This window comes from Brachyhypopomus gauderio, chromosome 7, assembly GCF_052324685.1.
Source record: "Brachyhypopomus gauderio isolate BG-103 chromosome 7, BGAUD_0.2, whole genome shotgun sequence".
Lineage (NCBI taxonomy): Eukaryota > Metazoa > Chordata > Actinopteri > Gymnotiformes > Hypopomidae > Brachyhypopomus > Brachyhypopomus gauderio.
The window spans coordinates 12,542,938-12,555,141 of NC_135217.1; the positions used below are offsets into that span (position 1 = coordinate 12,542,938).

At 49.8% G+C, this 12,204-nt stretch overlaps 1 protein-coding gene and 1 long non-coding RNA gene across 2 annotated transcripts in view; one reads left to right on the top strand and one right to left on the bottom strand.

Annotated features, from left to right (window-relative positions):
* Positions 1–12,204, top strand: part of spns2 (SPNS lysolipid transporter 2, sphingosine-1-phosphate) — a 61,966-nt gene that overhangs the window by 36,972 nt on the left and 12,790 nt on the right. Inside the window, exons 4-8 of the mRNA XM_077011790.1 lie at positions 2,359–2,510; positions 6,776–6,842; positions 8,818–8,960; positions 10,012–10,173; positions 10,471–10,660. Of these exons, the coding sequence (XP_076867905.1) occupies positions 2,359–2,510; positions 6,776–6,842; positions 8,818–8,960; positions 10,012–10,173; positions 10,471–10,660 (714 nt within the window). The remainder of the gene's footprint in view (positions 1–2,358; positions 2,511–6,775; positions 6,843–8,817; positions 8,961–10,011; positions 10,174–10,470; positions 10,661–12,204) is intronic.
* LOC143518908 (uncharacterized) lies at positions 1,292–5,373 on the bottom strand. Its single transcript, XR_013132303.1, has 4 exons — positions 4,750–5,373; positions 2,263–2,583; positions 1,919–2,038; positions 1,292–1,624 (listed from the first exon to the last, which is right to left on the bottom strand). It is a non-coding gene; the product is annotated as an uncharacterized LOC143518908 (long non-coding RNA).

Here is a 12,204-nt window from a genome sequence, read left to right on the forward strand (position 1 = left end):
TGAAAGGAACAGACAGAACAACAGCCTGTGGCTGCATCACTTCTCTGTATTGTGGTAACAGGTGTACTGTTCTTTCCTCCCTGCTCACTGTGTCTTCATTACGTTCTCCTGACCTTCTGCCCCACAGCTGATGAAGTCATCCACCAAATCTCAGTCAGCTCTCAGGGGAGCTGGACACTTTTGAACCAGGCCGTTTGTTAGTACAGAGATGAGACAATTCAATAGATATTCAAAGACAAAAGTGCTTCTCAGGTTTTGACAGAAGACTGAAGCTGATAGTGGGCTGGAGATTGAATATGTGCATATTCAAATGGAATATGTTTTGAAAGTCATGTTTATGCATATGATTTTGAAGGCTAATGCAGAATGCCGCTTGGCCTGCTCCGCCCCATTGCTTTAATATGAAGGAGGAGGTGAATTTGTTCCGTGTTGCCTTCTAACATCGGGCAAAATAATCTTCACCCTGACTGACTCACAGGAACAGCCAAGTTAAAAATAAAGGAAGACATTTTAGTTTAAGGATATAAGAATGTTGTCTTTGGCATGGAAACCCTGAGTCAGCAAAGCTGTATGATGGTAGATGCAGTTGGTCAGTTACTCAGTTACCCAGTTACTCATGTGTGCAGTATCCCAAGTATCCGCCCTCCACTAGTGTGTATTTCTCCATCACCCCCAACGCCTCCTCCTCTCCTCCATCTCACTCTCCCTCCACCCTCTGTCTGGCCTGGCAGCTGCCCGCTCCTTCACACACGTGTGTTGCCCCCCGCCGTGGAATCGTTGTACTGAATGACTGAAGGTGCAGTAGTGTTCCTGTGGAGGATTTAACAAGCCCAACAGACTCCGTTTATTATGTATGGTGCAGTTATGTGACATAGTCTATGACTGCAGTAGTGATTGCAGAGAAATGACTCTTTAATTCTCAATTCTTTTTCTTTAATACCTTTTAAAGGAAGGTTGTTTTTCCTCCTACTCTCTATTATATAATTACACACACACACACACACACACACATCTTGATTCACTGGCGAAAACGGCAAGCAGCAGCTGGCTTCCCAGGTAACAACATGAGCTGTCCAGTGAGACATCATACAAACAAGCCTGCAGTCCCTCTCTCTCTCTTTCTCTCTGACTCAATCACTCTCTCCTTCTCTCTCACTCATCTCTCTCTCTCTCTCTCTCTCTCTCTCTCTCACATGTTCTCTCACATATTCACTCACTCTCTCTCTCTCTCTCATGATTCACTCCCCCCCCCCCCCCCCCCCCCCCCCCCCCCCCCCCACACACACACACACACACACACACAGGCTCTCTCACACCCTCCCTTTCCCATCACACACTAATCTCATTACAGGCCATTCCTCAGGAGAGTTCCTCTATTTGCAACATTCATTCATTATAGCAGCGCACCAATGCGCTGGTGCTGGCCGGGCGCAGCAGGGCGGTGTGCAGCTGGGTGGTGTGCAGCAGGGTGGTGTGCAGCTGGGTGGTGTGCGATCGCCTCGTGGGTGGAGGCCCGAGCAGCACTGCAGCCCAGGGGGAGAACATGTGTAACCACACGGTGCCAAAAGCAGGCGAAGACAATGGAAAGCACTGATCTGGGATCAGGGAGAGAAGGAGAACCTGTCTGTGGACCAATAGCAGAAATACAGTAGCAATCAATAACTAGCTTCTGCACATATGTGACCCATATTCTCACCAGTACATATTCATGCTAGCACATGCACACTTCCAACATGGCCCGACATGAAAGGTTATATGCGTTCCCCACCTACTCCTTCAGGAACTGCAGGGAAGGAACTTCCTTCCCTGTCGTGCTGGCCATGCGACCAGCTGTCCGGGGTCACAGTGTGCTGGGCGTGCTACAGTGGCTTTTTATAAAATGCCTGCTTTCCCAGGTCGTGTCCCATTCCACACTTACCATCACAGTCCCAGTTCCCTATGAAAATGTAGTTTGGTAAGCGGCTAGGTGGGTGTGTCAGGGTTCGCGTTAATCTCTGCACGGAGGTCTTGGGAAATCCGTACCCAGCACTGCAGTTACCTTAAGTGAAAAAGAACAGATTTATGAGTGAGGACCGCTGAATCAGCACCTGGGGCTTCTGGGTAAGGGAGGGTTCTCTGCTCTATTTCGGAAATAGGAAAAGGGCAGCCATCAGTAATTGGGCTGTCAGAGAGAAAGATATTGAACATGGCGGAAACCGCAAAGCAAATGAATGCCGTCGATAGTGCGCTGACAAAAAAGATGAGTTTTAAATGAAGTTTTACACCGAGCATGTCTTGAGCTATGAGAGAAAAGCTCAAGACATGCACTCGCACATCTGTTTCCTTCTCTCTGATCCAGTGGTCTGTCTCGTCCTGCAGTATTACTGGGTGTTTGTGCTGTCCAGAGGACTGGTGGGCATCGGAGAGTCCAGCTACTCCTCCATCTCTCCAACCATCATCGGGGACCTGTTCACCAACAACAGCAGGACCATAATGCTGTCTGTGTTTTACCTGGCCATCCCGCTGGGAAGGTAAGCTCCATCTGCCACTTCTGCTCACGGCCCCGGCTCGCAGTGCCGCCACTTAGCTGGTCTGAGATCAGCTCTGAGGGGAAATCAGTTTCAGACACAGACCACAGATGGTTCAAATGGAAGCGTAGGGTGGCAGTCAGGCATGGTTGAGGGGGCTCGAGGGTTTGCACTCCTGCATGGCGCCATTCTCTACCTGTTATGGGCTGGTCTGAGATCAGTGGTAAGGAAATCTGAATGTTACCGCTAATGCCAAGGATGGGCTAAATTCTGCTGCTGACTTTTGGGAAGGTCATATCAACCGCTAAAAGGGAAATTATCAAACCATCTCAAGAGGGAATCCAAATATTGAATTTTCATGATTCTGTACAGCCCTCATCACCTTCGATTTTTTCAACTAAAAAAAAAACCAAAACAGAACAGGCCATTTTGCCAGCAGGGAGTCTGGGCAGAAGGAAGCGTTTTGCCCGTGAGCGGTATCAGCGCTGCTGTCTCCACCGGTTAAAGGTCAACCCTTTTTTTTCCTGACAACTACTTCTGCAGACCGAGAGACAGCCAGACGACTAGAAATGGGAAAAGGTAGACACCGGCGTTCCCACCCTCGTATTTGCAGACAGATGCTGGCAGTCCCAGCAGTCCCAGCAGAAAGTCCCTGAGCCCTCCTTCTGGGCCACCTGAGAAAATGGCATCTTTATTTTGTCTGATGAGATGGAAAAGGGCAACGAGGAGATAGAAGAGCAAATATCTTGGAGGCGGAGCCGTCGCCAGGGAAGTGAATGGTGTTGGCGCGTTGCTATTGGCTGCACCAATATTCTCCTCACGGTGCTTTGCAGCTGAGCTGTTTCCTGAGTCATTGGCAGCATGTTTTTGTTTCACGCCATGACAGAAGCCCATTGGAGAGACAGGAAGAGATAAGACACATGCTAAATGACTAAGCAGTCACTCTGAGGTATTCTTAGCATCAAGTTTTTTTTTTGGTGATTTTTTTTGCCTTTAGTCTATGTTAAACACATACTAGTCAACACTAAAGAGTGTTACTCAGCACTGAACAGTCCAGGAATGCATGTAAACACTACACCTCATTCCATAAACCCAGACAATAACGTCACAATAGACAGCCACTTTAGTCATAACAGCTGTATGACACAGCGAAGCCAAGTCTAACAATGTTACAAACTTAAAGAAAATATATTAAAGTTATTAATGACAGGTAGAAGCACATAGAATATAGTTTGTCTTATGGAAATTCTCCAATCCTGGATGACCTCTTGGGCCCTGCGTTATTTCTTCATGTTCATGGTGTGAAATCACACTCTGGGTAACAACTTGGTCAACACTGTTGAGCCTGCAGCCAGGAAGTTTCCACTTCTTCTTTTCTTTACTAATGGTGTCGACGAGAGACGATTGCTGTTGTGGAGGAACATGGCCGCCGCAGGGACGTTGCGGTGTGCCAAAAGCGCCCATGGCTGCGATAACGATAAGAAGGTCAACGGCTGGGATGCCGAACCGAGTGTACCGCCACCGAGCTTCCTGTTTTGGGCCGCTGCTTGTTTATAGGCAGGCTGGTTGTTATGACCGTTTCCAGGATATGAGCTCAGGCTTGAGTGAGGGTCTGGACAGGAAATGGATTCCCCTTCTGAAAGGGAAAACCTTTCCCTCGCCAATAAATCTTTCACGAGTGAAAGGGGAGTTTGGAGTTAAGGAGGTCAACAGTGACAGTGCTTCTTATTGATAGTACAGGACAGATGCTGTTAACTATGTTTGACTGGGACCTTAAATCTTGAGTTACCATTTAAATCTTCTTCTGGTGGCTGGATTACTCTTCCAGTTACATTTTCTCCTTTGTCCTGACATTAGTTGCTAATCACTGTTGGCAGACATAACATGACTATGTACCTTAATATGTTTAAAAGAAAAGGAAGAAGGAAGTCTGTATTTCACACCAGTATGTAGGGGGTTTTCATATTGTCAGTTAACACTTGGAAACTCTCCAGCCAGTATGGGCTCGTGCAGGATCAGACGACACACACACACTCACACAGATGCACACACACTCACACAGACACACCACACTCACACAGATGCACACACACTCACACAGATGCCCAAACACGCCGACACTGATGCACACAGATGCTCATTCAGACGTACAGCCATTGTGCTGTATGACGCGTTTTGGCTGTCCGTAGCATATCACATGTTTCCCGTAATCAGGCAGTACACTGTAAACAATGAATTTTACCTGCATTGAGTTCAGCTGTCGCCTTAACACTGGGAACACAGGAAGTGTGAGGTGAAACCCTTCAGTCCTGACTAACTGGGTAACCAAAATGTCAGCTGCCTCCCTGTATCATCTAACCTAAGTAGGCCAGTGGTTTATCATGTTTGAGTTTATTCTCCTTCAGTGAGCTGTCATACATGCGTTGTTCCTCATACGGAGCACTCACACTGAGTATGTTCATGAACACACTGTCCTAAAGACTTGCTTGCTTGCAGGTTGTATTTTGTATGGGTTTGCTTTAGATGGCGATCTCTTTTCCCCCTCACGTGAGTAACCTTGAGTGGATCGCCAAAGCAGGGCTGTCACACGTGCACTTTCACGTCCCCATCCATCCCATTCTCATCCCGTGGCTCTGCAATGTTGGATCTCATATCTGTCCGTTCCGTCCTTGGAGAGCAGTGATGCTATCTGATGTCCAGAGGAATTTCGTGACGTGAGGAACGCTTGAGAACTGGCGTAATCTCTCCTGCTTTGCTCCGAGCCTTTCAAACAGAAGACAAATGTTATGGGTGGGGTTGAATCGCCATCGTTTCAATACTGCATTGGACTGACATTAAATCCATCAGCCATCTTCTCTCATGCACACAAAATCGTTTGTTATAAAAAAAAATATCACCAATCCATAATGGAATATTTGTTTTGATGCGTACATGCCAAAAAAAAAAAATTCCAAAAATTACTCAGTAACCAGAGCTGTTGGTGCCCTTTCAAACCATAATAATAATATGACTGCACTTAAATGTTTTTAATCTTTAACCTTTAATTTAGGAGTGTCTTTTCATGAAGTCTAAGGTCCAACGATAAAGTTTAAGGATGAATAGCTCAGAGTCAGGCAGACCATGAAGGGAAGATCATGTCCCAGTGCTGTGGAGGCTGAGCTGTATAGATGGCATTAGCAGGGCAGGGGAGATCGAAACAGAGGAAGGGAAGAGGGTCACGCAAACGTGGTTATACCTGTAGCCGCTCACACAAGGGCCGACGGACAAACGCTCCACACAGCTGAACCACAGACCTTCTGCCTAAAGGAAAGTCACTCCTAATAAACAATCCAGTAACGACAAGTAATCAGACAGGCCTGCAAAAGAGACAAGTCACCATAATCGCTGGGTGTGTATGTGTGTGTGTGTTTCCTCAGTAGCCGGGTCATAACAGAGTCATTTTGTACATTATCAGAAAGTAAACAGGACGCAAAGTTGAGCGAGTTTGGTCTGTAATAGTTGTGATTCATAGATTCCTCAGATACCAGAGCGGACAGTTCCACCTTGAGTGTCTCACACTCAGAAGACGAAAAAAACTGCCCCCCCTCCCCTCCCAGGAGAATTTACAGACATATTGGATTCAATAAAACCATCAAATATTAAATTTTTGAAAAGGTTTTGGGGGTCACTGAGGGAGATGATGTGCTTCTAAAATTGAGGTTGTTGTGAAGTAGGTAGGCTATCCACCGATATTAGGGAAACACTCTGGGGAATTCTACAAGACAGATGTACGGTAGACGGTCTCTTCAGAAATACACTGAATGTGCCGTTCAGACAGATGAAGCGAGTTAACCAAGCAGGTATTTTTCGTTTACAAAGTCTGCAGTGACAGGAGGAGGAAGCCACAAGAGAACCTTTCCTCTCTGAGCCAGGGCGGAGGCATCGTCAGTGGCATTAGTATGCTTAGCGTCTGATCTGAGAACAGCCTGCCCTCTCAGAGCATGAATGTTTCACCTGGCATGGCTGTTCTTCTGAGGACAGCGGAGGGGAGAGAGGGTTGGGGGGGAGAGGGGTGAGGGAGATGTCAGCAAAGACACAAAGAGAATCGAAAGCAGAAGACTGACAGACAAAGAAAGAGAGAGTCAGGAAAAGAGAGAGAGGTGATAAACTGAATAAGCTATCTGAGGTTATCTGGTGGGTTAATTGCAGTGAAAATATCTGGATGTTTGGAATGTGAGGTTTGCTGATTGCAGCATGTTGATATGAGCATGTGTTCCTCTCTATTACAGCGGCCTCGGCTATATCCTGGGATCCAGTGCTAAGGAAGCAGCAGGAGACTGGCACTGGGCCCTGAGGGTAAGGTCCAAACCAGAGAGTGTGTGTGTGTGTGTGTGTGTGTGTGTGTGTGTGTGTGTGTGTGTGTGTGAGACAGAGAGAGAGATGGTGTGAGAGTGCCCACGCACATGTATGATTTAGATTTAGAAGAAAGCACACACACATATACTCAGAGACACATACACACACACACACACACACACACACACACACACACACACAGTTCCCTTACATCCTGTCCTGAGACACCCGTCAAACCCAGAGCACACAGGTAAATCCCAAAATACTCTCCCACAAACCCCAGCACACTCACTCTATAAACCACGAGCTCCTATAAACCACGCAGACAGACAGGTGAACTGTCACACTCTGATTTAGCCTCTCCACCACCACGGACATGTCCACTCTCCACCCCTAACACTGCGCTGGTCCCAGTGCCTCCTCCCACCCAACTCTCTGATGGCGTAGTGGGTGGATGGAGATACACACACACACACACACACACACAAAGACTCGATTGTCTCGGTACATCACTGCAGCCTTACGGAAAAGCCACACACTGAATACCCCCTGTGTAATGCTAATACCTGCTGACACAGAGGTGCTGGAGTTAGAGACTTGGATCTTTTCTCCATTTCTCATAAGGATGGAGGCGGAGGTGGAGGTGGGTGGGTGGAGGGAGGTGTGACACAGAGCAGCAGTGATACAGGGAAAAGTAAACTCCTCGTGCCTCATGAGGCGGGAAGCCTCCCACGGCAGCGTTAAAGATCCTTCGCAGCTTTGTTAACCCAGCCCTCCCCGGGTGAGCGCTAAAGTTAGCAGCTGGATGCTGGAGGTCGGTGAGGAGCCGTCTCCAACCACAGGGGCGGCGGCGTGGGGCGTCTGGGTGTCCGTGAGGGGAGGGCTTCAGTCCGGGCGCCAGGGCTCGACCGCACCGCCGGTCACAGGCTGCTCACTTATGTCAAGTGTGCAGACACTGTTCAAGAACGACCTTCTTCCAGGGAAGACCAGGAGGTGGGGGCGCGGGGTTGTTAATCGTCAACGCCATTTGAAACAATCAGAGGAGAAGGGGCTGCCTAGCGGCCATATACTTCCTCACAGCGGAAAAATACTCGCTGGGGCTTTCCGCTTGTTTTGCTCTCCCCTAGTGAGGCTCTCGTTTAGAGCCACTTACCCACAAGTCAGTGCAACGGCGTGTGCGCTCCCTGAGGAGCTGAACCTAGGAACTTGGGGTTCAACCTGCAGGATGGAGAACTGCACATCGACCTGCTTGATTTGTTTGGCCTTTTCGGACCAGTACCGGACCACCTCACGAGACCGGCGTGCTGACCTTAGCTGTCATGAGAGGCACGTAAGGAGACGAGAGAGAGATGAGAGGGAGATGAGAAAGAGACAAGAAAGAGACAAGAGTGAACTCTTGCGAAGTCTTGTCACTGGTCCGTGTAGGCTGGTCGTGCAGAGTGCTGATGAGGCCCTTCACACACACACGCACGTACGCACGCACCCACACACACACACACGAGATCGGAGTATTAAAGTGGCATGAAAAATCTGCAGGAGGATTTCATTTGACAGATGGAATTGGTTTCGCTTTCACGAGAGATGGACCTTGAAAAAGTACTGACACACACATGCGCACACACACAAATAAACACGCAGACACACGTGCATGCATTCACACACACACACACACACACACACATACACATACACACACGCACACACACTGCTGCGAACATTGTAAAAGATGATAAAGGAGATAATGTTGTGGTAGACTGCAAAGAGAGAGATTGAATTATAGGAATTATATTTTCTCAACTCCCAACACATCACTGAGCAGCACCTATACCCACCAACTCAAAATGAACACCCACCCAAACACCATAACCCAGTCCACTCAGTCCTGAGACACCACACATTTTCCTCACATAGCCTAGACCTCACTGAGAAGTCCTTCACTCAGTAATGACCCATGACCCGTGTCGCCGCCCTGCAGGTGTCGCCGGTGCTGGGCATGACCGCGGGCATGCTCATCCTCTTCTTTGTGCCCGACCCGAATCGAGTCAGCGCCGACAAGCCCGCCGGCCGCCTCAGGACACGCACCTCCTGGGTCTGCGACATGAAGGCCCTGGGCAAGAAGTAAGGAGCGGAGCCGGACCGAGGGCGGGGGAGGTGGGGGTGATGGGGTGGGCAGGGTGGAGGAGGTGGGGGTGATGGGGTGGGCAGGGTGGAGGAGGTGGGGGTGATGGGGTGGGCAGGGTGGAGCAGGTGGGGGTGATGGGGTGGGCAGGGTGGAGGAGGTGGGGGTGATGGGGTGGGCAGGGTGGAGCAGGTGGGGGTGATGGGGTGGGCAGGGTGAAGGAGGTGGGGGTGATGGGGTGGGCAGGGTGAAGGAGGTGGGGATGATGGGGTGGGCAGGGTGGAGAAGGTGGGGGTGATGGGGTGGGCAGGGTGAAGGAGGTGGGGGGTGATGGGGTGGGCAGGGTGGAGGAGGTGGGGATGATGGGGTGGACAGGGTGAAGGAGGTGGGGGTGATGGGGTGGGCAGGGTGAAGGAGGTGGGGGTGATGGGGTGGGCAGGGTGGAGGAGGTGGGGGTGATGGGGTGGGCAGGGTGGAGGAGGTGGGGGTGATGGGGTGGGCAGGGTGAAGGAGGTGGGGGTGATGGGGTGGGCAGGGTGAAGGAGGTGGGGGTGATGGGGTGGGCAGGGTGAAGGAGGTGGGGGTGATGGGGTGGGCAGGGTGGAGGAGGTGGGGATGATGGGGTGGACAGGGTGAAGGAGGTGGGGTTGATGGGGTGGGCAGGGTGGAGAAGGTGGGGGTGATGGGCAGGAGAGCATGTGGGGGGTTGGAGCAGTAAGAGGAAATAACGGGTGTGGTAATAACAGAGGTAGGAAGAGGCCTTCAGACATCACAGTTTACAAGGTCTACAGTTTACATGTAACCTGACACTCAGCTCACCTGAGACAAGCCATTAAAAAGCTGAACTCCTGGTACATGTGTGTTGGGTGTTGGGTTAGAGCAAAACACCTGGGCCGTCTGCTGGGCCTCAGAGACAGAACCGACTACAAAAGAAATGAGAGTGGGAGACAGAGGGAAAGAAAGTAAACTAAACAAATGGGGAAATGAGAACAGCCGTGAAAGCTCGTTCTGTGCTCATTTTATGCTCGTTGCATTTGTCGTTTGCACCAGCCGCAGTTACGTGTTCTCATCGCTGGCATCAGCTGCCGTCTCATTCGCCACTGGCGCCTTCGGAATCTGGATCCCCCAGTACCTGTTCAGAGCTCAGGTGGTCCAGAACACCGCGCAGAGCTGTGCACAGACCTCTGAGCAGCCCTGCAGCAGCAAAGACAGGTAGAACACACACACACACACACTCACACACACACAGACACACACAGACACACACACAGACACACACACACAGAGAGAGAGCAAAGCATCCTTATTGGAGCATTACTCTCCTTGAGAAATCATCTGCTCTTGACAGGCACACACATCCTCCCATAACAAACAGGATACATTATTTAAATGATTTCACAAGGATATCCAAACTTAGCTGTGTCCCTGCCTGCTTGTTTTCCTTATTTAATGGCTAATTTGGCAGCGTGGGCAGGGCTTCATGTTCCTGTGGTCTCTCCCCTCCTGCAGCCTGATCTTCGGGGCCATCACGTGCGTGACGGGCCTGCTGGGTGTGGTGATCGGCGCCGCCACCACACGCTTCTGCCGCCAGAAGACGGAGCGAGCCGACCCTCTGGTGTGCGCCGTCAGCATGCTCTGCTCGGCCATCTTCATCTGCCTCATCTTCGTCGTGGCCAAGATGAGCATCATCGGGGCCTATGTGAGTGCAGGGGGCTGGTTTCTGGGTGGGACTGTAGCACCTATTTCAGTGTTTTTTATAATGGAATGACCAGAGCTTACCTAAACTTCAGTGAGCGGAGAGTTATAGCGCGGAGAGTCCGATCTAGACCTCCGACGTGCGGCTCCTAGCTCAGCTAACAACTCCGCACGAGCAGGAAAAAGAAGCAGTCTCACCAGGCCACCCGGAGATACAATGGACCTTGGCTTTCATTCGTATTTGTTCCTTTCTTCTTTTATCGCTTTCTTGGCGCTCAGCTGAGCGAGGAGACGTGTTGCCACACTTGGACCCGAACTGCCCCCTGGCTGCCCAGCGCCAGTGAGACAATGCAGTCGGAACGGGACCGACAACACGTGGAGAAACGAAAACCTCACGTTGCGGAGAGAGCCCGGAGTTCCCATGCCAAACAAAAAGTCTGGGATTAAAAGGCTTGATCTTAAGAATATCTTTAGTGGCTCTTGGTACTTTGAGAACCATTGGAGTCTGACATTCAAGTGCCTGTGGTGGTGGAGACTGCCAGACGTCTGGGTCTGGTGGTGTTCTCCACGTTCAAATGTAGGACTGTGAACACATGCTGGATCTTGTAAATGGGACATTTTTAATGCTAACACATGTAGACTGCCTTTCGCATTTGTGGAGAGATGTAATGTGACTTCTGAAATGCTCGGCAACAGAGAGAGCATGTGGTACCTGAGGTGATGACGTGCTAAGGTTACTTCTTCTCTTGTGAGAGCCAGGTCAGGTCAGACTGCTGTTGGACTTGTCAGCTACTAAAAAATGCCTGCCTCTGATAACACTGTGGTTTTATTCTCCTCTGTCAGACAAAAGTTCTTTCAAATCTGAAACCATAACGTAACACTGTAAAAGTTCATAATGTAGCTACAAACAGTAGCTATCTGGATCTACCTTTTTCTTCATTTAAGATGCTTGTTGCAGCTTCTGGAATGTTCCGTCTGACGATTTGGCTGTAACCATGTCCATACTGTGGAGGAGTAATATTAGACAAGGAATCCAAACTTTGAGCGGAAGAAATGTGATGGTGACAGACGTGGAGTCTAGGAATGTGAAAAAGACAGATACACCCAGCAAAGCAAGTAGGGTAGACATATGAGAGAGGTAAACACAGAGTGAGAGGAAGAGAAAGAGAGAGGGAGAGTTCCTGCAGAGACAGATGCCATCTTGTATGCAGGCCGGCTGATCAGACTTCATCCCTTAACTGGAGTCCAGCAGGGATTACAGTCCCAGTCTGTCTGTTTATGTCAGTCACGGTGTCTGAACTTCACCTAACACATGCGCGCACAAGCACACACACATACACAAACTTCCTTTCTTCCTTAAACTCACTTAAATTCTACTCAGGCATGCACACAGCCAGACAAACAGACAGACGCACAAAATACACCCTCCCCTCTTCTCTGTTAATTCCCACTCAGCATTTCTCCAAAACAGTATTCTGGACTCCACACAGACATGACAGCCGCGCCGTGGGTCCCATTCCGGAACGTTCTGCCCCCCCCCCCCCCCAC